The 27,047-nt window shown below is 40.0% G+C and overlaps 1 protein-coding gene across 4 annotated transcripts in view; it reads right to left on the reverse strand.

Moving 5' to 3' along the window:
- The window catches only part of AHI1 (Abelson helper integration site 1), a 181,670-nt gene that overhangs the window by 143,478 nt on the left and 11,145 nt on the right, over nucleotides 1-27,047 (reverse strand). For all 4 annotated transcript variants that reach the window (XR_008597506.1, XR_008597507.1, XM_054986316.1 and 1 more), the window contains exons 2-11: nucleotides 22,170-22,233; nucleotides 21,663-21,784; nucleotides 18,820-19,421; nucleotides 16,586-16,773; nucleotides 15,468-15,687; nucleotides 9,176-9,368; nucleotides 8,093-8,188; nucleotides 5,174-5,359; nucleotides 2,616-2,771; nucleotides 875-1,007 (exon numbers count right to left, since the gene is read on the reverse strand). Coding sequence is in view for 2 of the 4 variants with exons in the window: in XM_054986316.1 (XP_054842291.1) it covers nucleotides 875-1,007; nucleotides 2,616-2,771; nucleotides 5,174-5,359; nucleotides 8,093-8,188; nucleotides 9,176-9,368; nucleotides 15,468-15,687; nucleotides 16,586-16,773; nucleotides 18,820-19,421; nucleotides 21,663-21,784; nucleotides 22,170-22,179 (1,906 nt within the window). In the remaining 2 variants the exon portion in view is untranslated. The remainder of the gene's footprint in view (nucleotides 1-874; nucleotides 1,008-2,615; nucleotides 2,772-5,173; nucleotides 5,360-8,092; nucleotides 8,189-9,175; nucleotides 9,369-15,467; nucleotides 15,688-16,585; nucleotides 16,774-18,819; nucleotides 19,422-21,662; nucleotides 21,785-22,169; nucleotides 22,234-27,047) is intronic.

The raw sequence follows: 27,047 nt of genomic DNA on the forward strand, positions 1-27,047 counted from the left end.
AGACATGAAAGAGCTTCTACAACCCTTGGCAGCCAAAAGGTCCTCTGTGGGGAAGGCCTCATATCTGAACATTCTTAGATAAAGTATCTGATTGCAATAGGTTATCTTTATGGTGACACGAGCAGCCACAAGAAAACAAACGCTTACTGCTTTATGCAAGCAGGAAGAAAACACTCTGTGTGGGTTTTGTATGTGTGTGTGATTCTGACTTTTTCCATTTATGCTTTATACTTTATTTTGGAGGCAAATCTTTCTGAAAATTTCACATCATTTAGCATTAAAACAGTAAAAAACAGCTATTATGCTGCTGAAATAAAAACAAATTCAAAGTAGTCAATAATCAAACTAGAGGGAGGAAAACATGCCCAAAGCAGAAAAAACCTCACTTTAAATTCAGGGAGAATAAATTGATCTTCATCAAGTACTGGAAAGACACCAAATCCAGCACAAAGTGAGACTTCAGTATGTCTGTTCAATCTTAAAAGTTTCTACCAACAAACACTTACAGAAAATATATTACAGCCCCATGAAGGCATGGAAGACACTTCTGCTAATGCACTGAGGGAAAGGGGGTCACCAGGTTCCCTCCAGCTGCAACCCCACACACTGCACTGCATTTGAGGCACTCCAGAAAGTGCCCCAATTCATGGGAGCTCTTTTGTGAGGCTCAAAGGCATGTAGTGAAAAGAGGTTGCCAGAAATACCCAGGAACATGCTATTATATACATGGCTGTCTGGATAATGGGCATCATCTCTGTACAGCCAAATGCATGTTTTAATGCAAGTTTTGCAAAGCAAGAAACTGGAAAGCAAAATGCTTCCTTTCTGACTCCACCTTAGACTGAAACATGCCATATGTCACCAACTTACTTACAAATAATAGGATACCCATCTCTTCCTGCACAAGCTGCTGCTAATTTTCGGCCATCCTCAGAGAAGCGAATACAGAAACATCCTGTATCTCCTGCTCGCAGAGAAAAGAGATGCTTGTTTGGGATTCGACACACCTGCATTTCCAAACAAAACCATTATTTGCACAATGTTCATTAACCATCAAACAAAAGTACAAACCAGTGTGCTTGTTCTCATTTCTTTATCTTTGGGATTCTACCTGGGATGAAATCAGGAGCAGGACTCAGGTTTACATGTTTCTTCTCCTGCCTTCACTGTTTTATCAATGATAAAAGACAGACCTCACAAGACAGAATCATCTGAACCACCCATCTCTTTCTACATACACAAAAGCTATGTAGGGGAGGGGGGAAGGAGTGCATGAGCAAACTCAAGGCCAGCTTCCAATTCCCCAAGTAAAATGGGGGGGGGGGAGAGTAACATAAAAGTCACCTGAATGGAACACACTGGACATTCTGCTGTATGCTGTATTATTATTTTGGTTGCTATTAAGCGATTTTCTTTATTTGACAGTACACATTTCATGGCTGAATTCATGTTTATTCTAATACTAGTCCTGATTGCAAGGAATTTATTTATTTAATTATGTTTACAGTCTACCTTTCTCATAGAGACTCAGGGCAGATTACACAATGCAAGTCAATGTGAGCAATAGGATGAGACATTTAATAAGCAACGTACTAGGGCTAGGATTACAGAAATATGAAACAAACAGAACGTTAGGCATGATTTGGAATACAGATAAAATACAAAAATGGTATTACATCATTAGAAAACAATGCAGAGACAGTAGGACAATGCATGCCGCAAACAGATAAAACATCCTATACCTAGTGTCATAGTCCACCCACAGTCCATTCATAAGCATCTTTCTGATCCATTCCATTTATATAGCCCTAATACCTTTATAGAAATGCCCTTCTAAACAATTCTGTTTTACACATTTTGCAGAATGACAGAAGCATGGGAGCCTTCCTGATCTCCTCAAGCAGGCTCTTCCACAAGATGGAGTTACAACATTTAATGCACATGTATGGGCAGTTGTTGATCTTGTCCTTTCACAGGATAACACCTGCAGAAAGTCCTGAACAGATGAGAGAAGATGTCATAGCAGAGAACAGGAAGAGAAGCAATCCTGTAGATATGAAGGTCCAGGGCCATGTAGGGCTTTGTAAGTAATGGCCAGTAACTTAAATCAGTTAACTGATTGGCAGCCAATGGAGTGCTTAATGAATGGGTGTTACATGCATGTTCCACTTAGTTCCTGATAATAACTGAGCTATAGTATTCTTTACCAACTGGAGTGTCCGAGTTGACTTCAAGGGCAGACAATGCATTACATTATTCTAGTCGTAATATTACCATGGCATAGATCCAGGTGGCCAGATCGGCCGAGTGTAAAATATCCCTAATTAACAGACATCAAAAGTAGTAGTCATTTTCCATGTACACCTGGGGGGGGGGGGGAGAGAAGACACACCCGGGGTGGGGTGGGGGGAGAAGAACCATCCATGTGTGTTCACATCTGAACTTAGATAGCACAAAGCTGTTAACTAGAATTAGATATTAGATTTACATTCCAGAAACATTTCCCATCTTTCAAAGGCTGGCATAATATTTACACATGAAATGTTTATACATATACATACACACATATACATACGAACATTTATACATGTGCCTAAAGATCTATGAACTCTCACCTGTCCTGGAAGCTTTGACCATTTAAAGGGTTCCTCCCTTTTCACCTGTTGTTCAGAATCATTAGCTTTTTTTGATACATTGCTCTCCAGATCCAAGAATGATGGAGAATGATATTCCTGCTGAATAGCCATCATAGAACGAAAAGAAGGATCTACCTACAAATTGATAAAATATGTACATTAAATAAAGCATATTTATTTGTATATTACAGCAAAACATGGAAATGAAAACAGGTGTTAGAAAAAAAATTACATATTAATATTAGCTTTATTTTAAATAAAGCCAATGCCATTCACAGAACTGGTATACACATGCATTTATATCATATCTTTTCTGTCTCATAACATGATGGCTTACTGCTAAATGTCCAAAAAGATTCTATTGCAAAAGTCTGGTTGACTCCAAAGTGACTCTAAAAGAGAGCCTAACTGTCAGACAAAATTATTCCACCAGAGGAAGACTCTCAGAGGGAAAAGAATCTTTGGACCCCACCCACTATGTTTGCTGTATTTGTTCGCTCATATTTAAGTTTTATGTAGCAGAGAAGCAAAATCTTGAGAGTATCTCTGCCAGATGCATAATCTGAAGACTAAGCTTCCATTTCCCAGATTATTACAGGTATTAATCATGGGTGTGGCCAAAGGCCCTTTAAGCAGCACAAATTTATTTATTTAAAACATTTCTATCTTGTATTGTCGAAGGCTTTCACGGCTGGAGAACGATGGTTGTTGTGGGTTTTCCGGGCTGTACTGCCGTGGTCTTGGCATTGTAGTTCCTGACGTTTCGCCAGCAGCTGTGGCTGGCATCTTCATGTATATGTATAAACCTCTGTCTTTTGGTGCTATACCTCTGAAGATGCCAGCCACAGCTGCTGGCGAAACGTCAGGAACTACAATGCCAAGACCACGGCAATACAGCCCGGAAAACTCACAACAACCATCATTTCTATCTTGCTTTATCCCCTCAGGTTCAAGGTGGCAAATAATGCAGCAACCATGTTTATAACAATCCAATTAACGAACTTAAAGCACACGTTAAAAATACAAATTACAAATTTAAAAGCAAGATTTAAAACACACAAGAATTAAAAACATACAGGAGTAAAATGAGCACTGCCAAATCTACTGGGAAAAAAATTACCCTCCATCAAATGGTCTCTGGAATAAATACATTATAATGTTAGTATTTTTCCTGTTTGTTTACTCAATTTTGAAAATTTTGTCAGCTGCTCTAAAGTTCCCACTGGGAAGAAAAATAAAGTAAAAATACCTAATTAAATATATGATACTATATTGTGGATGGCTCATTCACACATGGAATCCCCATTTACTGGTACTAGTTATCAGATGATTAACATGCATGTATGAAACTGCCCATATTATTAAGGTAGTATGGTTAAGACAAAAACATTTTTAATTAGCTTTTATCGAGAAACAGAAGCATCTACTCTCGGGAGCTCTGCTAGAACTGTAAAGATTTCTCTGTGAAAGAATGCTATAGCACAATGAAAGAACAGTGCGGTAAAGAGACGAAAAAATCTGAACCAACAGTTCAGCCCTTAGGAGAGTTACACCTTTCTAAACTCATTGGCTTCAGTGGGCTTAGAAGGTTGTAATTCTGTTTAGGATTACACTGCAAGATATTCATTAACATATGCAGCAGAAGCATTTTGTCCTGCACGAACCCCCCAAAAGGTGAGGCAGGCAGCTTCTGGCTTGACCTGCCCAACCACCATGCGAGGCATGGCAGGCAGCACTTGGCATGCCCACGAGAGCCACACACAAGGCAGCACCTGGGTTGTGAGGTGTGGGAGGCAGCACCAGGCTCAGATAGATCCCTGAACAAGGTGCGAGAGTCAGCACCCAGCTTGACCCACCCAAACAGTAGTAGATAGCGCTTGACTCAGCCACTCAAGTTCCATGAGATAAGGCAGGTGACACAGCTTAGTCCACCCAACCCCCCCCTCCCCGAAGCAAGTGTGGCAGCATCCGGTCCCTCTGAGGCAAAGAAAGCGGTGCCCAGCCAACTGATTAGGCAATCTGCATCTCCCTCCCCCTTTGGGAGAGTGGGGCAGGGTCAAGCAGACTGCCTCACTCTCCCTCAACTGAGGAAACAGGGCCAAGGTGGGTTGGGGAAGGGGCCTTTTTACATGGTTTTTCACTCGCGTAGACTGAGTTATGATCCAAAGAGCGGTCCAGTGGAGAGAACCCAGACTGATCTACAAAATCTGCTTTCATAATATGGATTAAGAAGAAAAATAATGTGTACATTGTTGTATGATTGATTTCTATGATAAACCAATTCATTTCCATAGTATGTTTCCTAAGATTCACAAGGGAGAATAAAGAAACCGAAAATGATTTCCCACTGCTTTAGCCAATATAAAATTAAGCTGAATATAATTATTCAAAGTGCCAGAAGTCTTGAAATTTGTAATAAAAACATCTAGTTTTTTTTAACCACAGCTAGTTACAAAGACAAACAATTTTTCTCAATTTCACAGATATAAAAAAAATCCTTGGTAAATTTTTGTTTATGTATATGCAACTTAACTTACATGATCTGGAAGTTTAAGGCCCTTTATAGTTACATACAATGTTGAAGGGTAATGGTTTCTGGGACATTTTGCCCACCAGTCATAAACTTCCACAACATTCAGTTGTGTCCTGGACCTTGAAGGAGGATAATATAGCTGAAGACGTAGTTTTCCACCAACATTCCGAACTCCATTTGCACCAACAAGCTGAAAAGGTGAAGTATCAGAAAAAAATCTAACTCAAAGTTACTGACTGCACACTTAATAACTAAAGGCAAAACAGTATGATTGTGCAATGATCTAGAAGCAAAACATTGTAATTCACCTCTAAAGCATTAACTACAGATTTTTTTTTATCTGCAAGGATGTATTCTTATCACATCATTAAGTGTCTAACAAATCACCTGATTACTGTTACTTTAATTCACTGGTTGTGTGAACTGGCGTTAAGAATCAATTCAGTGCAATAATATTATATCATCTATGAGAACAGAAACAGCACCTTGTTCATTTATTGTTGGACCAGAAAAATAATAACCAGATCTTCTATTAATCAGATCCACCACAAAATTCAGCAAAACCATCTCCACCACAAAATTCAGCAAAGGAGCACATACCATTCTGGTTATGATTGTAATGGATATGACAAACTACGGTTTTAAGCACTGGTGCTAAGCCAGGAGAGAGGGCAGTTCATGACAAACTTTACCTCTCTTTGAAAATGTACCTTGCATTTTAACAAGGGGGGGCATGAAACAGGGCAGAAATGATCGCCTATTCAGAGTGAGAGCAAGGAGTGTGGTTCTCATTCTGATTTGGCTTTGTAACCAAATCTGACTGACTGCATAATCCTGGGGTAGTTTGGTATACTGTATTGTTTTAATTAATTTTAGTAACCTATACAAACTGTGATAAGGGATTTAATTGTTTATTAGTCAATGTTTGATGAATTGTGACGGCCTATGGCTACAGACAATAAACTCTTTTGACTTTGACTTACTGCATAACAATACAAAGTCATCATCACCCCCGACAGAAGAGGCATAATGAAAACATTAGTGGATCGTGCAAGACGGATATGTGAGCCGCACTTTCTCAATGAGGAAATTAATCATCTAAACCACGCACTTCAGGCAAATGGCTACTCCAGAAATGAAATCCGAAGAGCAATCAAACCCAGGATGAATCAAACAACCAAGGAAAAACAGTCTCCTACAGGAAAAGTGTTTTTGCCATATATCAAAGGAATTACTGATCAGATGGGAAAGCTTATGAAAAAGCATAACCTTCAAGCAGTATTCAGACCCACCCGAAAAATACAACAGATGCTACGATCAGCAAAAGACAGTAGAGACCCCCTCACCTCTGCAGGAGTATACCGTATACCCTCCAGCTGTGGACAAGTTTACATCGGGACCACAAAGCGTAGCATCCAGACAAGAATAAAAGAACATGAAAGACACTGCAGACTTGGCCATCCGGAAAAATCAGCAGTGGCTGAACATAGCCTAACTCAAACAGGGCACAGTATCTTATTCCAGGACACCAAAATACTGGACAACACTTCCAACTACTTTGTCAGACTGCACAGGGAAGCCATTGAAATTCACAAGCATAAGCAAAACTTCAACAGGAAAGAAGAAACCTTAAGAATGAACAGAGCATGGTTTCCAGTTCTGAAAAACACCAGGCTAACAAAACATTCTATCCCCGACAATAGCCCTGCAGAGAAGATTAGCACATCAAGTACCAATCCACATGCAAAAGAACCTCCTCAGGATACAGTGAAGCCTCCCGCCATTAGCATTCCACACCCTGGGAAACTCTTACAGGATGACTCAGCTCAACCCCACCCCTCCTGAGTAGATACAAATGACCTACATCTTTTCCACTCTGTGACACTGAGAGATCTCTGTCTTTTGGTGCTACAACTCTGAAGATGCCAGCCACAGCTGCTGGCGAAACGTCAGGAACTACAATGCCAAGACCATGGCAATACAGCCCGGAAAACCCACAACAACCATCGTTCTCCGGCCGTGAAAGCCTTCGACAATACAAAGTCATCATGTTGCCTACTTGATCTCTGATTGGCTGCAATTATCTTAAGAAGAAGCCCATGTTTTTGCTGTGTTATGTACAGAAACTGCAAATCAGGGAAAGAACAATATGCAAATATTGTCGAAGGCTTTCACGGCCGGAGAACAATGGTTGTTGTGGGTTTTCCGGGCTGTATTGCCGTGGTCTTGGCATTGTAGTTCCTGACGTTTCGCCAGCAGCTGTGGCTGGCATCTTCAGAGGTGTAGCACCAAAAGACAGAGATCTCTCAGTGTCACAAATAGCCCTGCAAAGTGACACTGAGAGATCTCTGTCTTTTGGTGCTACACCTCTGAAGATGCCAGCCACAGCTGCTGGCGAAACGTCAGGAACTACAATGCCAAGACCACGGCAATACAGCCCGGAAAACCCACAACAACCATCAATATGCAAATAGTCAGTGAAAAACATATAAAAAGGTATTCAAGGAAGATTGTGTGAAACTTTCTCCTTCTTTCCCGCTCCTTCTCAACCCAGACTTTCCTACATGAAAATATGGTATAGACATATTATAGACAGAAAATGTTTCTGACAGTAGGTATTCCACTCATGTAAATTTTATATACAGTGTATGTACTAATGCTAAATGTTGGTCATTCTATCAAAAGATTTCGCAAATATATGTTTTACCCTTTTGAGCATTCCATTGCGGTAGAGAAAGGAAAGCCGTCATTTTTTATGTATTTAAGAAATATGTTTACAGTTAGTTACTATCATACCTACGTCATGAAATATACCTTTCTTAGCTTTACTACTAAATACAGACCTGTTTCTATGTTTATTTTTTAAAGAATTTATCTGGATGCCTCAGTAAGATGTTCCCATTCAAAATAAAAAAATTAATACCTTCAGAAAAGCCCAACAGATTTTCCGAAAACCACTTTCCTGAATTTGAACATCAGAATTGGTCTTTGCATCTCCCATGCTTAAAAAATCAAGGATCTGGAATTAGAAAACATGTTGCATAAAATTTATATGCATGTAAAAATCAACTATTTCGTAGACAGTTATATTTTTCCCCATAGGGAATATGGAGAATGGGTGGGAGCATCTTCTTTGGGGTCCTGTAAAATTGGCCTGGGGTCTAATCTTCATGAAACTTGGGAGGTCTTTACAGAACAGTCAGGAGTAGGCTCCCACCAAATTTAATGGTTGAAAAATGACTCTACCAGCCCGCTGGATAGCTGCCAGAGTGATTTTCCCATAGAAAACAATGGTTGAATTTTACCAGATTTTTTTTTAATTCAGTAAAAATTCAGGATACCTGATTTTTGATTTGTAATACCCATATTTTACGAAATTAGCCAAAAATTCAATACTTTGATCTGAATTCCAAACCAAACTGCACACCCTTATATAGAACCCAAAATTTCTACTGTACTTGATTAATCTCAGATCTCAACATTTGAGCAGCACAGTTAGAAGAAATAAATGGACACTGAAGTTTATGGATGGAAGTGTTCTCAAGAGGAAAACTAGCAAAGAGGGTACAACTCATGTGTTCAACAGGAATCAAAGAAGTTTCTCATTAAATACTATCCTTTGCAGACTCCTTATCTGCTTTTCATGCTCCAAATAGCCCTGCAAAGTGTTACATGAAAATTGGAAGAGTGAAATTTAAAGAGGACATTAGACCCCATCACTGACTGATGGACAGTGTGCAGCTGCCCTTTTAAAATTCATAGAGTCCCATCAAGTCCCATCAAAACAACTCAGTTGGGTCATTCAGGAAAACTGGAGATATTTAGAAGTCTACTTGGCTCCAGTTTAATTAACACATTAATATCACTCCAACATTACAAAACTTTGCAAATTTCCTTCTTAGCATGCTTTTTCATCTATGTCAATTAAAAATACAAAGTATTTTCTAGGATTAAAGAGAACACGATAAATTATAAAATTGTATTGCTCGAAGGATCCATTCTATACCTCAAAGAATAGGATTATGCTTGGACTTTCTTCAGAATCCTGGAGAAAATAGTTGAAACGTTCATTGAATATGATCTGCTCCTCCCATTGAGGAAGTGTTGATTTAAACCGTCTGAAATCATAAGGCTGGGTCATAATAGGAAGAATATGTCCCACTTGCTCTTGTTCATAAAAAGATGAAACTGCTCGGCTGCTGTATAACAACAATAAATGTCGTTTAATTCTATTTTGACTATTATCAACAGGGAAAAACGTCTACAACATTTGAATATGTATATATTCATGCTATTGGGGAAAAATAATTTTCTATGATTAATTACTAACTGGCCATAATGTGTTTCAAACCGTTCTTTCAATGATTTGAGACACAAACCAATGAAGTGCAAGAGAAAGCATAACTGATTATAGCTCATATGTGTTTTTGCATGGAATAATGGCAATAATATGAATCTTGGTGAATTTACTTTGTGTATTTGTCCATATAGAACTGTGTGTGGCTGTTTTAGCCTTTGAGAAAGGACCAGGCACAAGAGCAACCCACCCACCCCAGACTTGCTAACACACAACTTAAATGATTTACCCAGGCCCAGTTGTTTGCTACTGTTCAACAGCAGCCACCCCACAAAAGCCAGTGGTGGTGTGAGTTTCAAACTATGAGTTCAAATCCCCATTCTGTAATGGAAAGTCACTGGGTGACTGGGACAGTGACATATTCTCAGCCTAACTTACCTCACAGGAAAGGGTGGATTGGTCATTAGGAGTACTGTGATGCCTCCCAGTGGGCTGATGGCCTCCTCCTCACCTGGGCTGGGCCAAGCCCCGAGACAAAAGAGCTGAGCATGGTCAAACCCCATGTGAGATGGGGGAGACAGTGTCCAGCCTGCCTGAGCTGAGGTGGGAGAGATGGCGGTCAATCTGCCTGAGCCCTACAAAAAGTGAGGCAGCAGAGGCTGCACCTGGCCCACCCAACCCCCACACAAGGTGAGGCAGGAAAAGCAGTGCTTAGCCCTGCATGAGTCAAGGGAAGTGACACAAGGAAGGCAGCCCAAGCAAGGTGAGGGAGGAGATACCCAGCTCAGCCTGCCCAAGCCCTATGAGAATCAAGGAAGCCAAAGTGAGAGAGGTGGCACCCAGTACTACCTGACCAAGACTGGTACGAGTCAACAGACGTGAAATGATGGAAGCGGTGCCTGGCTCAGCCTACCCAAGCTGGCGCAAGTGCCCACCTGAGCCCTGCATGAGTTGTGGGAGGTGGTGCATGGCTCAGGCCACTTAAACCCCAAGAGAGTCAAGGGATGCAGCAAATGACTCAGCCTACCCACATCCTGTGTGAGACAAGGAAGCCAGCACTTGGATCATCTTCCTGAGCCCCTCATAAAGTGAAAGAGGCAACAGCACCTGGCTCAGACCACCTAGTTTCCTGAACAAGGCAAGTGTACAGAAGGGGAGCCTGGCTTGGTCCACCCAAGACTTGCAAAAGATGAGAGGCAGCGCACTGCGTGACCCCCTTCTTCCCTCCTTTGGGGAGGATGGCCAGGGCAGGCTGGAGGTGGAGCCTTTTTCCAAAGTTTTTCTCTCTGCTCCTGCTTTAGGTTCTGATTGTGGAGAAAGGTGGGGTTAAATGAAATAAGTAAGTAAATAAGGCTGAAGATGGGGGTTAGATAAAAGATAACTTGGTGAGTGAGTGGGAAGGTGAGAAAGAAGCAGAGAAAGTTGAAACTAGAAGAAGGGAAAGAGGAAACAGATAATGCGGAGAGGGGGGGAATGAAGTAGCCCTCACAAGTCCTTGTAGGTTTCCCACTGTGCAATTAGGCCACTTTTCCTGGTTAGAGGGTGCCAGAAGTAGCGAAGGAAAACTGAAAAGAGGAGTGGGAAATGGTAGGTGTCAGGAAACTCATTCTGCTGGTTTTCCATCAAAACATCTGTCAATGCAGTTAACTGGAATTTGGTTTTAAATAAATTGGAATTTGGTTTATGGCTGGCACAGGCACTTAAGTTATGGCCTTTTTCCTTGATGGCCCTCCTTCCTCCTTTAGAGATCTGAGAAAGGAGTGACACTATGAAGGCTGGAGCCTCTTGGTATTATGGCTCCCAGGATAAGAAGGAATAGTCTGTCTCTGGAGGTGTCAGGAATAGAATCTCAAGGTCAAAAATCTTGGACTGTCCAGCTCTTGCATTCCAACTAATTAGCATAAGATGTATTGTCGAAGGCTTTCACGGCCGGAGAACGACGGTTGTTGTGGATTTTCCAGGCTGTATAGCCGTGGTCTTGGCATTGTAGTTCCTGATGTTTCGCCAGCAGCTGTGACTGGCATCTTCAGAGGTGTAGCACCAAAAGACAGAGATCTCTCAGTGTCACAGTGTGGAAAAGAAGTTGGAAGGTAATTTATATCTACTCAGGAAGGTAGGGTTGGGCTGAGTCATCCTGTAAGAGTTTCCCAGGGTGTGGAATGCTAATGGCAGGAGTCTTCACTGTATCCTGAGGAGGTTCTTTTGCATATGGATTGGGGCTTGATATGCTAATCTTCTCTGCAGGGCTACTGTCGGGTATAGAGTATTTTGTTAGCCTGGTGTTTTTCAGGACTGGAAACCATGCTCTATTCATTCTTAAGGTCTCTTCTTTCCTGTTGAAATTGTGCTTATGCTTATGAATTTCAATGGCTTCCCTGTGCAATCTGACGAAGTAGTTGGAAGTGTTGTCCAGTATTTTAGTGTCCTGGAATAGGATACTGTGTCCTGTTTGAGTTAGGCTATGTTCAGCCACTGCTGATTTTTCCGGATGGCCAAGTCTGCAGTGTCTTTTATTCTTGTCTGGATGTTACGCTGTGTGGTCCCAATGTAAACTTGTCCACAGCTGCAGGTATACTCCTGCAGAGGTGAGGGGGTCTCTACTGTCTTTTGCTGATCGTAGCATCTGTTGTATTTTTCTGGTGGGTCTGAATACTGCTTGAAGGTTGTGCTTTTTCATAAGCTTTCCCATCTGATCAGTGATTCCTTTGATATATGGCAAAAACACTTTTCCTGTGGGAGACTGTTTTTCCTTGGTTGTTTGATTTATCCTTGGTTTAATTGCTCTTCTGATTTCATTTCTGGAGTAGCCATTTGCTTGAAGTGCGTGGTTTAGATGATTAGTTTCCTTGTTGAGAAAGTGTGGTTCACATATCCGTCTTGCATGGTCTACTAATGGTTTTATTATGCCTCTTTTCTGTCGAGGGTGGTGATTGGAGTTTTTGTGTAAGTACCAATCTGTGTGAGTTGGTTTCCTGTAGACCTTGTGACCTAACTGAAAGTTTGCTTTGCAGATGACCAAGGTATCTAGAAATGGAAGTTTCCCCCCAATTTCTTTCTCCATGGTGAATTGTATGTTCAGGTGGATATTGTTGAGGTGGGTTAAAAACTCCATCAATTTTTCCTCACCGTGGCTCCAAATGATAAAGGTATCATCTACAAACCAGAACCAGACTGTAGGTTTGTGGGCTACTGATTCTAGAGCTGTTTTTTCAAAATGTTCCATGTAGAAGTTTGCTATAACTGGGCTGAGAGGGCTTCCCATGGCCACCCCATCCATCTGTTCACAATTAGCATAAGGCTTCCTGGGATGTGAAAAAAGATTTTCACCCTCACACCTGGAAAGCATAGTAACTGCAGAACTAGTCTCATAAGCCTGCCCTATGATTGGCTAACCTTTCGGCACCCTTCTGGCAGAGTGCCTTTAAAATACAGCCTTTTACTTTAACATTTGTTCCTTCTTGGGGTGCCATCATGGTTTCCCTAAGGATCCATTTTGCCTTCTTGTATGTTTTGCTGAAAGCCTTGTCTTTGGAAGACTATCACTTTAGTGGGTCTTTCTTTGGATTCTTTGGACCTTTTGATTCCTTTTGGAATCATCTTGAAGCCTACTGTTTGCCTGAAGGTAACATTTGGAAAATTAAGGTTAGGGATTTTAGTGCCTCAGATGGCTCACGGGGGGAGATCCCCCCTGCAGGCCAGCTGGCTGCAGGCTTAAACCTACAGCCCCGCCGCTTCCCTTTGCCCACTGCAGAAGGGGCTTGCGCAGTAGGGAAAGGCCCCTTTAAACTCCAGCTGGCCGGCAGGGATCCTTCTCCGCAGATCAGCTAGAGCCTGCTGGGGTTTGAAAGCCCTGAAACTTCCTGAAGCAACCCAAATCGCTTCAGAAAGCTTTGATTTGGCATTTCCGAATCGAGGCCAGCATGCTGAGCCAGATTTGGAAATCCCAAATCTTTACAAATCAGGTCCGATTTGAGTATTTATCCCAAATCAGAAACCTGAATCGCACATCCCTAGTCTTGACACCTATCTTGAGTGCAGTCCTGACACAGAACTCCAATTCAGGCTAACAATGTTATAGATTTTCTTGCAGCCTGGGAGCTCCCTTTCTACCCCAATCAGAATTTGGAGGTGCGGGATCAAAGTTTCCCTCCAAGCCTGACTTTTGACCGAACGTCTAAATTAAAGGAGTTTTGAAGGTGCTAAGGAGAAACCAATAATGATCCTACCATGATCGCTTAACCAAATGGTGGAAATTAAGACTGGAAATTAAGTTTCTTTTCCTGTGTTAACTGATCATTCTAAACCTGTCTCTCCTTCCTGGGATGTAACTTATTTAACTGCTGCCTTCCCCACAGATAAACCTGTGTCATTCTAAGAGCACATTTATCATTTCATATCAGAAACAACTTCATTTCCTGAATAGCCTCTTACTCACTTTATTTCTTGTGAGCCACTGCACTGCCTGCTGGGCTGTCCCCGCCCTCCATCATTTTCCTGGGTGTCCTGGCGGGAGAGTTCCCTTGGCCTCAGAGTGGGACAGGGAGGGTGTTGCATCAGCTGGTTCCTTCTCCTGCCCACTGTGTCGTGAACCTCCGAACTCTCTCTAACCTGTTCACAACTACAATCTCATCCCCAGCTTCCCAAGGAACTCTGCCCTTTATAACTCCCTTCTGCCCCTCCCCCCTAGGGGCAGCCAATCTGCCTTTGTGTTGCATATGCTCCCTGATTCCCACCCTGGGTCCACCTGGGGCCCGTCTTTGGGACAGGCTCATCCCCTGCTCATCAGAGGGGGGGGGGGTCCGCCTCCCTTGCCGGTGTGCCCACCCTCCACCTAATCCATGCCTGGCTCGTCCTTGCCGGGTGTGTTGGTCTCTCTGGCCCTTGCCTGTAATGGCAGCAGCTACTGCGGTATCCAGACCTCAGCTGACACATGGCTTGCTGCCCACAGAAGTGCTGCCATGCCGCCACCATCTGCTGCCATGGCGCCACAGGCCTCAGCTGGTGCATGGCTGCTCAGCTGTTTGTCAGGGCCTGTGGAGTGCTGCCGCGCATCCCAGTTGGGTGGCAGGCCCTTCCAGACTGCTCCAACTGCTCCTGGCTTGGCTGCTGTGCTCCTCTGTCTTGCCCCCGGTCTGGCTGCACTCCTTCTCCGATGGCCTCCTGGCCGGTAAGTGGAGGGGGAGCCCTGGGAGCGGGTGAGCTGTGGCCTGCCCAGGATTTGGCGGGGCCAGCCTGGTGGCTGCTGACGCTAAGTCCAGGGCAGGAGGGGGCTGCTCTGGACATCTCCCAATTTTATTTCATGGAAACTGTAGTATACCCTGTTTGAATGTCTCAAGACACAGTATAGAAACTCCTGGGGTTGTACTAATTAAAATATGTCTGTGCATCTACTCTTCCAAGTAACTCAAAAGCTCCCTTTCTGTCTCCATCTCCTTTATGTTCACACTGCTGAACTGGGTGGCCATGCTGTTTTTTGTTCACTTACTGAAAAGTAACTATACTGGGTTGTATCTTACCACTGGTTGGCAGAGAGAAGAAGGAGAAGGGGAGATCATAGCCTGATTCCCCTCCTCAATGCATTTCCCCAACCCATGCTGCTTTTTGTCAGTCATGTTTCCTTTTCCTCAACAATAACATTTACAGGATCAAAAGTGGTTGCTGGAGAACAGGAATACAGGGGGAAATCCATCTCCATCAGCAGAACAGTGATAGGCTACAAGGCATTATCATACGCAACTTCAGAAGAATTCAAAAAGCAGATTCTGAAATTTGGGATTCATATTTTTGCATGAATTTTTACGTGAAGCTTTAAGCAAAGACACACAAGTTCTAGGATAAAATGGAAAAGCAGAGAACAATGTTATAAGCCATGTTGGTCCTCACTGGGGAGAAAAATGTGGTATAAATACCTAAATATATAAATACAAAAAAACAAGAATTATCGTGATATAAAAATAGCCAAAAAGAAATGGAGTAATAAAAGCAAGGTAAATGAAATTACCTATGTTCTTTCTTGACATACAGACCAGTTTTCTGATCAATCACATGAATTTTAACCATGGGATGGGATACCATGAGATCAGTTTTAAGTCGATCACTGCGATAGATATAAACACCTAAAACAAGGCTATCATCAAAAACAGGTTTTGATTCTGGTGAAACACTTCCAGCAGTCACACATGGCATATTTTCTTCAGTGTTTTCTATGTTTTCTTCTAATGCTAGGAATAGGAAAAAGAATACTTCTTGTGAGTTAAAATATTATTAAAATTAATTTGTGTAAACATTAAAGTTATGAACATTAACCAGGTTTTATATGTGATATGTTATGAAAATAAGTTCAGTATGTTTAATTGCACATTTGTTTACATGCATGCCTAAAAGAAGTTACTGAATACTAAGCAGGAAATGAAAAAACCTAGCATTTAAGGTTTTATTATTCAAAGAACTTACCGCCAACTTATACCCTATGAAACAGCCCTTGATTTGCACAACTAATAACTACATGAGAAACCCTTTTTACAAGAACAGTGCAATCCTCAGAAGATGCTGAAACTTCCTTGAACAATTATTTTACACTTCTCCAACACAGCCAGATCACTGCTAGGTACCTTCCAACCAAACTTCCATTTTACAACTGGTCACATGATGATACTGCTACTGGATGTTGTTATTTTTAACCTATGAATCAGCACATATTCAGAAATTCCTCTAAAACAAAGATGAGATAAAATTACTAATTCACTAAACTCACAGACATGCATTTTAAAAAATGTATTATTACTGGCTGGCTGGCTCACAGACATGTATTTCTTTTCTACCTAGATTGTACAATGCACATGGCCAAAAAGTGACCGAAATCATCCATCGTGAGCTCATATTACAGTTTTGCATACTACCAGCCAACCTGGCTTTGAAGGTATGCAATGATGTACAAAACCATACTTTATGCATACGCTGAGCAGATCAGATAACCTGTTTCCACAAGCATGGTGTGATCTGAGCTACAAAGCTGTTGCAGTTCAGATTAGATTATGAAAAGCACCTAGCATGTACAAATCAAGTGGGCCTTACTTTCACATATGCTCGCTTAGAGAGAGAGAATCTAGTCACATATACCTTTTCTTGATATTCTTTTTGTTTTTTTTCCTTTAGATTTTTGTTTATTACTGTCTCCTTCCAGCTGTTCTTCCTCTCTTAGCATGCCATTCTCTCTAAGCACTGGTTTCAGTTCTCTTTCCAATGATCTCTTTTTGATGATATCTTCTTTCTCAGGGTCATTCTGTAGTTCAGAAAGGGACATTGCACTGCAATGAAGTAAGTGCCATCATTAGCTAGTGTATATATGGAAACACACACACATCGTAGAAGCTGTCATAACAGTCACTATAACCTGTCCAAGATGCAAGTAAGGAATACTTTTTCTCCCTCCTTTCCCACCCCAGACAAGTAACTGAGTTTCAGTAAGTGGAAAATAAATACTGTATGGTTAGGATTGTGTCAAAGCTCCAACTATACATAGTACCCATAACCCTGAATACTGCCCCCACTAGCTTCTGTGTTGGGTGGATTTCAGACATGCATCATCCCTTCCCTCCCAAGATAAAGTAAACAATATATGTGCAGGTCTGGCTTTAGCAACAATGCAGGAAGAGAGCAACAAGTCAAGAAGAGGTCATTTGGCGGGAGTTAATCACCCCAGGATTGTGACAATGAAACCACAGCCCGCTCCATCACAGGGGACAATATCAGAGAAATGCTATGATTGTTGATAGGCAACTGACATTCTCTAGTTTCCTGAGATATGGCTGGGAAGCACCATTTTAAGGACTAGACAGAGGCAACCTGGCAAATCTGCTTCATAAGCTAAGTTTGGCGTAAGACTTGGAAGCTGAGCTGGGGAGGAAGAGAATGGAATAAATGCAGCAGTTAAACCCCCTTCCCTCTATATGAAGTCTGAACAGAAGCTGTGAGCAGAGACCTTTGTGCTCTCTACTAAATCCTGACATGGGCCCTGTGATGTATAGTTTCAAGTTCTGCCTTCCAGGAGTCTTAGCCAATCACTTTTAAATGGTGGATTGGAATGTTGAAAAGGAAAAAAAGGAGTTTGGCAGTTTAACTGCTTGTCAGCTCACAGGGCTGAAGTTTGTTGGATTTTGGTGAGAAGGGTTAGGAGGTCTGCTGTTAGACAGGAAGTCCATTAGGTATTTTAAAGATAGAACCTGCCTGTCAAAAAGTTTAAAAGGGGGGAAGTCTATCTTCTCTGTGTTATAAAGGTTTGAGTGCTAATCCTGTCTAAAACAGTGAAGTCTTTCTCTTCCATTTTATAAGTCAGAATCAGTCAAAGGCGAAACCTGCTTTGTAACTGAATACTTTCTCAGACCTCAGCTCTCCAGTAGCTTTTTTACTGTTACAACATACTTTGTAAACCACTCTGAGTGGGTGTTGAGTTGTCCTGAAGGGCAGTATATAAATTGAAAGTTGTTATAATAATATAAACATTCGATTTATATACCATCCTTCAGGACAACTTAATGCCCACTCAAAGCGGTTTACAAAGTATGTTATTACTATCCCCACAACAAAACATCCTGTGAGGTGGGTGGGGCTGAGAAAGCTTCTAGAAGCTGTGACTGACCCAAGGTCACCCAGCTGGCTTCAAGTGGAGGAGTGGGGAATCAAACCCAGTTCTCCAGATTAGAGTCCCGCACTCTTAACCACTACACCAAACTGGCTGTTGTTGTTGTTGTTGTTGTGAGAGAGGGTGGAGAAAAAGAAAACAATGAAACAACCAAACAATGCATACCTCAGAAACAAACCTATTTCTTAGTTGTCTTCATCAAGCCTACTGTGTGGTTCCTTCAAGCCTATAATCCCCTCATAATATGCCAAGTGAATGCTGAGTGCTAGCCCAAGTCCAGGTGCTACCCTCACTGAGGACTAGAAATCTAAGCAGTCCCCAAGCCTCAAATATAAAAATAAAAGTATATTTTAAAAAAAGAAGTTTGTGGGGTATGAAATTTAACACTACAATCCTAAACAGAGTTATTCCAGTCTAAGACCATTGATTTCAATGGTCTTAGACTGGAGTAATTCTGTTTAGGATTGCACTGTAAGAATCTAGTTTCTAGGTCTGGAGACTGAGTGCTGTCACAGTCACCAGCATCAAATGCATATTACTGCCTTCAACCAAACTTTGACTGAGATAAGTTTTCAGAAATAGTATCACCATTATGGTTTTCCCTACTGTAATTTCCAGATTAGCGTTTAGAGGATTCTTTCCCATTTAAAAAAAAAATCAAAGCAGTTGTTTAAGATTTACATCCCACACTGATTATCTTTTGCCATTATACCTTGTTTCAGGTTCAGATACAACTGGCACTTCTTTCTTCTTTTTCTTCTTTTTGCCCACTTCATTGTTCAATACCACTTCGTGGCTTTGAACATGAGAGGTGAAGTTCGACATCTGTTCTTTAAGTTTCTTTTTAATTTTCTTCTTAATTGCATTTGCCTCCTCCTCAGCCACTTGCTGCTGATAGGCTTGAATTAGCTGTTCTTCCTCATCTACTTCGGATGTCTCTGTCACTTCATTCAAGGCACTTCTTATGTTGCTGTCCCCTTTTTGATGAGCTGCATCTGCCTGGAATACACTTTTGGTTTTTTTCTTTAAAAAAACATGAATCTGTTTTTCAAAACTGTCCAACTTAGTTTCACACAGGTTTGCTTCCTCATTAAGTTGTAACGATGCTTTTTTCTTCTTGCTAGACCTTGCTTGCTTGCTTTCTTCTCCACTGACAACATTATTATTTATTTTTTCAGCCACCGAGGTTTTGTCTCTGAGCTTGTTTTTTGTAAACCGTGGACTCCTTTCCTCTGGGTTATAAGTGTTGTTTATAATTACATCATCATTTCCACTTTCTTTAGCTAGATCAAGATTATTTTTGAAGGTCTCAAGCTAAAATTAAAAAAAGACACTGAAAAGCCATCTACCTGTTAATTATAAGCATTTATATTATTACATAAATAATTTTGTACATAACTAGTTTACACATTTATATTATGAAGTGAAAGTCTAAGTGAGTCTTAATTGCTTTAAGAAAGAGTTAACAGATGGAATTCACACCACACATGAAAAGGTTTCAGATTTGAGCAGCTTTTTTAATATAGTCTTCCAAGCATATTGTTAGATGAATCCCTTACATGTTTTCTAGAGTATCTGTGAAATTGTTCTGAACCCATATGTCAGCTAGCCATATATTTAAAACAGACATAATCTAATAATCATGCCATGTTTGTGTCTGACAGGTAGTGTGGTCACTGATCATAGGAATAACCACACTGAAAAGCAATTAATAGAATGAGTTCACAATTTTAAAAGTTAGTAATAACTAACATATTTTACAAGTTCTATTTATTAACACTTATTTTAAATACAGCCAACTTGTAATCCAGTCATTTTACACAATTGTAATGTTGTTTTAATGTTAAATTAGCACAGATGCCTTACTACCCAGGTAGATTTGAGAACAGATACAAGACTTTTAAAATTAAGCTTGAAACCCCATGAAAGAAGCTCCCCACAAAGACAGCTGGTGATCATAAATTTAGGATAACAAAGTTCAAGCCCAGTAACACCTTAAAGCAAAAGCACAAAATTTTCCAAGGAGTGCTCCTTTATAACCTCTCCCACCTTTTGACTTGGTTATGAGGGATCTTCATTACTATTTATATCTGATGAAATGAACTTTGACTAAAATTTCATTAAACACCACTTTAGTGCTATTGAACTTGAATTTTGATCTACTACTGCAGACTAACATGGTTACCCATCAGAAGATAACCTGAGGAGAGAACCTTCATCCACAATACCCAATAACCATATTCTATGAAAACTGCTCAGATGAAATTGGCCTCCACACATGGTTGTTTGTAGGCTTTTCAGGGGTATTTGGCTGGCCACTTTGAAAAACAATGCTGCACTAGATTGCCAACGGTTTGGTCCAGCATAGCTGCTCTTACATTTTTCCATATTTGGTAGCTCACTACCTCCTTTATCCTGTGTTCCCAAATTTAGTCTCCTTGGTCTGTGTGGTGTTTTACTAATGATAGTAGCAAATGTGCACATCAGTAAAACACAATTCTAGTTCAAGGAACTGATAAGAAATTAGTGAAGGAATCTCTGTGGAAGAGAAAGACTAAAGTCCAAAGTATACTGGTACTTAAATGAATTACTATTCCTCTTGTAAAATTAACACTTCAGTATGCATTGTTATACCATATAATCCCTACAGCAATAGTTGTAAGGGATCAAAATATTACTGAAGGGAAGATATAGAAGGAAATTCTAGTTTCTTTTATCATTGTTTCTCTTGGAGCCATCACTGCAATTTAATTTTTAAAATTGTGTCTATTTTTTATTCTGGAAATACAACTTATATAGAAGAAAAATATTATAATAATAAGCTGTATTCCACATCACCACCTGAATTAGACTTGAACCTGAGCTCTAAGAAGAGGTTATTACTCTACTTGACTTAACAGTTTACAGTATCCAACTTCAAGTCACTTTAGAATGCATTTACTTGATGCTATTAATTACTGATACAGTGGAAAAGCTGTCATCACTTCTACCACTAATCACATTTTCCTACAGTTACTAGCATGGCATTGTGCAAGATTTCTTGCATTCTTAAGGGACAGAGATAATTATCAACTAACCAGTAAGCAACTGGTATTCAATCTTCTCTCTCAATGTATTAATAATACAAGACTCATAAAATTACAAAACATAAAGAATAACAGTGGCTTAACTATCTCCAATATAAACAGGCCGGTGCCAGTTTTGAATCTGACAGAAGCAGCAGTTTTGAATATGAAGACTTACAGTGCAATCCTAACAAGTTACTCTAGTCTATGCCCACTGAAGTCAATGGGCTTAGAACAGAGTAATTCTGTTTAAGATTGCACTCTTAGTATATGGGCACTATCTGAAATTAATACCAGAAAAAAATTATAGCGAGGGCTTATGGTCCCTTCGATCTCTCTCCTGAGAAATGGACCATACAGAGAATGGCTTGAATTTCTTCACACTAATTAAGGAATTTTGTTCCCAAACACTAATAAAATAAAGCTCTATTCAAATCTGAGTACTTATGTATATGTAAATATACAGACATTCATAGATCACCAAACTCACCACGATATTTTCCTGAGTGCTTAATGTTTTCGTCTTTGACTTTTTATTATCTGTTAGGCCAATATGACTCCTGAAAATTTCTTCAAAGCGAACCCTGGTCTTAGCCTTGGCCTCACTCTCCACTGTAGAGATTAGACAACAATTAGAAGGCTTCAATTGATTTGTTACAGGCAAATATGATCCTCCTCCAGATGTAATGTGTACAGGAAATGGGCATACCCTGAAGTCAATACTCTAAAGAGGGAAAGTCATTTGCAAAATGGATTTGCAGTTTGATTTCTGCACATACAAGATGTTGCAGATGGGGACAATATGGGGATATGGCAAGAATACTGTCCACACAAACAGCCACCATGTCTTAAAGTACATGTAAAGATGATCTTTGGGTCATGGCTCAGGTTTGCAATAATTCTTCAACAATAAGAAAATATACTTTATCAGATAATACACATAAACAGGAATCACTGTTAAAAATGCTGAAACATGTAATACACAAAAAGTTCACACCTGCTGGCATTTTCAGGTCTCTTTCAAGAGCAACTCAACATGTTCCAGTTCCTTTGTCCAAGTTCTGTATTTGACATATAAAAACAGGATATGTTACAAGATGCTAATGAAGACAATTGATAAAGTACAAGACAAACTACTAGATACATTACAGAAATATTTTAAAAGTGTGTTAATTCTATTTGTATCTGTAATGAACAAGAGGCTGTCCTGCCCCCGACAGGTAGAACATCCACTCAGCTGTTTCATCCTTGAGACCCCAGCATTCAACCACCTTTCAGAGGGGGGGGGGTGGAATGCTGGAGGGAAACAGCAGCAGTCAGTTCAGGTGTGCCTCAGTGAGAGAGTAGTCAGTTTCAAGGGTAGCTCTGCCTAGTAGTGTGGTTTAACTCTACCTCTGGGAGAAGACAGATTTGGGAGGACTGTCTCTGGTAATGAGCAGCACTCTTACCCTTTAGTTTGACTCTTGGGAAAGGATAGGCTGTTGTGGGAGAATCCTTTGTGTGTGAAAGATTCTAACCCGGTAACCAGTCAGTTAAAGCCCATTTGTACTTGAGAGCATTAGAGGGAATTAAAATCACAATCTGAAGCCATCACCAGCTTAAATTTATGTGCCTTGGCCAAGTTTCTCCTTTGAATGTTGGGAGACCTAGTCTACTGAAGTATTCTTTAAAAACAACCTGTACATAAAATATATCTTTGTTATTTTTATAAACCTCCTGCTTTAGTGATAGAGAACCAAAAGCCTTTACGCTTGCTCCCATAAGAACATCTAGCAACTGAGAGGAAGGTTTATATTAAAGAACAGACCTAGTTCCCTAAAATTATAGAAGGCTGTGTTGGTTTCCTCAACTGAAAGAAAAGGCCTATCACAGTATTCTTTGTCTCTAGAACCACCATTCAATATTTTGATTACATTTTATCACTTTATATTAGAGATGAAGCTCTGCCAGTGCTTATTTCACAAACAGCAAACCCAGGCCACTGGACTGCTCAAACCATTCTTCTGTGCTTTCAAGTGTGCTATGGAAGTGTCCATTTTTTGAATAGCAAGCCCACCCCTGACACTACTGCATGAGAAAGGCTGTTGTTCCAGGAGAAATTCAAAAGAAGTTTGTTACATGGAATGGGAATAGTTTGCTCTTTAAAAAAACCAATAAAAATATCCTCAGAGTGTGCAAGTAGGTCTTCGGATCCTAAATAGAACAATGCCTTTATTTGTAATTACGTAACTTCTTTTTTCCCCTGACCAGAATAGCACAGGCAAGCCCAATCTTAGAAACTAAGCAGACTTGCTTAGTAACTGGATGGGAGACCTTCAAAGGAGACCAGAGTTGCAGAGGCAGGCAATGGAAAACCACCTCTTTTAGTTTTTTGCCTTGAAAACACCAGCAGGGGTAGCAAAAAGTCAGCAATGACTTGATGGCACTTTCTACCACCAACTTCTTTTCGGTCATTGGCATTGCAAAACTAAGCAGTTACACCCTTCTAAACTCACTGAAGGCTACCCTGGATAAAAAGGCCGCACAGACAACAACAAGAAAAATCTTTTTTAAAAAAAAATCAGTGAAAAGTAACTATAAGCAATCAACCAATTTCTCCAAACACTTTGATTTTTTTTAGTCATCTTATTTTTTAAAGATGAAAGGAAAATGGCATCATTTGGGGACATATCAACAACACACAAATATGTGTGGATAAGCAATGTAACATCAAATAACATTTACAGCAATGCTGCAAAACTACACCAGTGCTGCAGGTACACCGGGACAAATGTTTAAGACTGTAGTAACAGTGAAGCAACTGCATTTCTATGCAATTTTCAGTATTTTGACACTTCACACAAACTTCCCTTTCATTTCAAACGGCCTTCCACAAAAGAAGCTCCTATATGAGAGTGCCTAAGATTGTGCCCATTAACCCTGAAAACAATTAACTGACATGATCATAGGGGAACAAAGAAATATCTCATAAAAATACTCTGAAATTCTGTCAAGCAACCTTTTGATAAGAAGCAAAATCTCATTAAAGCTGGTTTTTAAAATGCTCTAGCACCCCCTGCTGAAGACATTATATAATAATAATTTAAAATATTTAAATAAGTCACTCAACTTAATAAATGTTAATAAATATTGAATAGCATACTACAGCCAAAATTAAAGAAGGGCACCTTAAAGAATACCTAAGGTTTTTTTCTAGTATAACTTTTCATGAGCCTACTTGTGAGCCCTATGCTATAATAAAACTTTTGTTAGTAATATGCTGACTAACGTCTGTGATCTCATGGTGAGCCATGGCACAAAAGAAGCTTACTATTAATTTCCATAGTTACAAATAGCTTCCACATACCACCTGTAATGCACAGCTGCCACAGGAATGAGGAGGGAAAGCACACACTAGCCAGCATAAGCCTCATCTCACTCAAACAAGAACCTAGCAGACATAGAAAAATGTTCAATCAGCTATCCCATCGGGTTAAACTTACTACTGCCTTAATTTGGGGCTCACTATGAACAATCAACTGAAATACTTACTGTTGAATGTAAATGTTCTTAAATTAAAGTCTATCAACTATTGGAGGAATATTTGGAGGGTCATTGTTTTTATTCCATGAATCATGATTACTGCCAATGTGGCATCTCTCTTCTCTCAACGTTACTTAATATCAATGCTAGAATTTTGAACGCCAAGATAAATATTATAAAGAAACACTAATGGCACTTTTGTTCCAGGGCCTGCCCCCCCCCCCCGGTATTGTTTAATTTAACAAATCCCATGACCTGGTATCATTATGGTATGTGCTTCCCTGTCCTACTCTACATGGTTGGCTATCACTGGAAGGGAAGAGAAAACACAAATCATAATGGCATCCAGTCATAGGGTGGCTGTAATAGCATTAGAGGACAAATGTGGAACCCCATCTTATAGCATTTAATTCTTCCCTCAGATAGCAAGATTCAGAACTTGTAAAACTGCCAACTTGTTTTTGTAGATATAGGGATAATCCTGGTAAACTATACATATTCTCAATATGACGTATAATCCCAGATACGTAGGATGAATATTTACTTTGACTCTAAAGATAGGTTTTAAAAAAGGGGGTGTATAAAATCTTAACCCTCCCTGTGAAGGCTATCCACCATCCTGTTTTAAATGTGTATTAATACACTGTTTTAATGTAGATGAATTTTTATTGTATTTTAATATGTTGTTATCTGCCCTGAGCCCACTCGAGAGGAGGGCGAAATAGAAATTTGAAATAAATAAATAAATAAATAAAATCTTTATCAGCACAATACTTTAGATTACAACACAGAAGTATAAAGAATTATTGCGGGCAACTAAATCAATGTGTTGTAGAATGCTTTCATGTAGTTTTAAGAACAGCAGGCCTGCCTTCATCAACAATAAGAATTACCTATGCCTTATTCTTATCAGCTTTTTGTTTTCATGCTAACAAAAGCAGCTGGAGCCTGTAACAGACAATAACGTTGACTGCATATGCAATCACAATGCAGATGGATTACATAAAGCACTAGACCGAAAGTCAATATAGAAGGATGTGCATATATATAGCCTCTTAATCAAAGTAAACTGAATTATAATCTTAGATGGGTAGCTGTGTTGGTCTGCAAAACAGCAGGATTTTTGTCCAGTGGCACCTTAGACCAACAAGATTTTCAAAGTATAAGCTTTTGCGAATCAGAGCTCGCTTCTTCAGTATCTTCAGGGCCTCTTTCTTTTTCAGTATCTAAAGGGAGCTCTGACTCTCAAAAGCTTATACCCTGAAAATCTTGCTGATCTCTAAGGTGCCCGTGGATTTAAATCCTGCTAACCTGAATGAGATAACGATGTTCACCAAGTATAAAACCATCCCAAAATAGACATGATTTCCTCTTATAGTAAACTCCCGCAGTAAGCCTTCATTTTAAGTAGAGAAATTTGCTAACCAATATAAAATTATATCCTGAAAACATAGCCACAAATTGTTATAATGATTTTTTTAAACTATGAATTGGGAAAAAACATAGTTCAAAATACATTACTTTGCAATTCCAGACAATATCTACAGTAATGAAGGAATGCATACACAAATGGCAAAACACCCATGAGAGGACCCTTTTTCTAGAGGTTTTCCTTTTCTCAAACATCATTGTGGAAATTCTAGAAGGGCAGCTGTGTTGTAACCAAAACAACAGAGTCTTGTGGCAGACGAATAATGTATTGTGGCATAATCTTTCATGAGCCAGTATCCACCATCATCTGCCAAAATAGGCTTTGGCTTTTTAAAGGTTATACCACAATAAATTTGCTAATTTTTAAGATTCCATAAGCCTCTTTGATATTTTGATAACATCATAAACTTGCTTCACAACTTGTAATAGCTGATCTCTATAGAAGACACATAATTAATAATACCACAAGTATCCTTAAATCTTGCAAAACAAAATAGTGCATTTATATCTCAACTATACAGCCTAGAACAATGTGCATGAACACTATAAATTACATCACAAATGTCTAGTATCCTTACCTCTACACATTAGTAGCTTCGAACAATGATCAGTGTCTTCCAAAGACCTAAGATTTTTCTAAAAAGGCAATATAGATGTACAGACATTTTCTAAATAAATAAATAACAACAACAACAACATTCGATTTATATACTGCCCTTCAGGACAACTTAATGCCCACTCAGAGTGGTTTACAAAGTATGTCATAATTATCCCCACAACAAAACACCCTGTGAGGTGGGCGGTGCTGAGAGAGCTCCAGAGAGCTGTGACTAGCCCAAGGTCACCCAGCTGATTTCAAGTGAAGGAGTGGGGAATCAAACCCGGCTCTCCAGATTAGAGTCCCGCACTCTCAACCACTACA

The sequence above is a fragment of the Eublepharis macularius genome, chromosome 1 (assembly GCF_028583425.1).
Source record: "Eublepharis macularius isolate TG4126 chromosome 1, MPM_Emac_v1.0, whole genome shotgun sequence".
Taxonomy (NCBI): domain Eukaryota; kingdom Metazoa; phylum Chordata; class Lepidosauria; order Squamata; family Eublepharidae; genus Eublepharis; species Eublepharis macularius.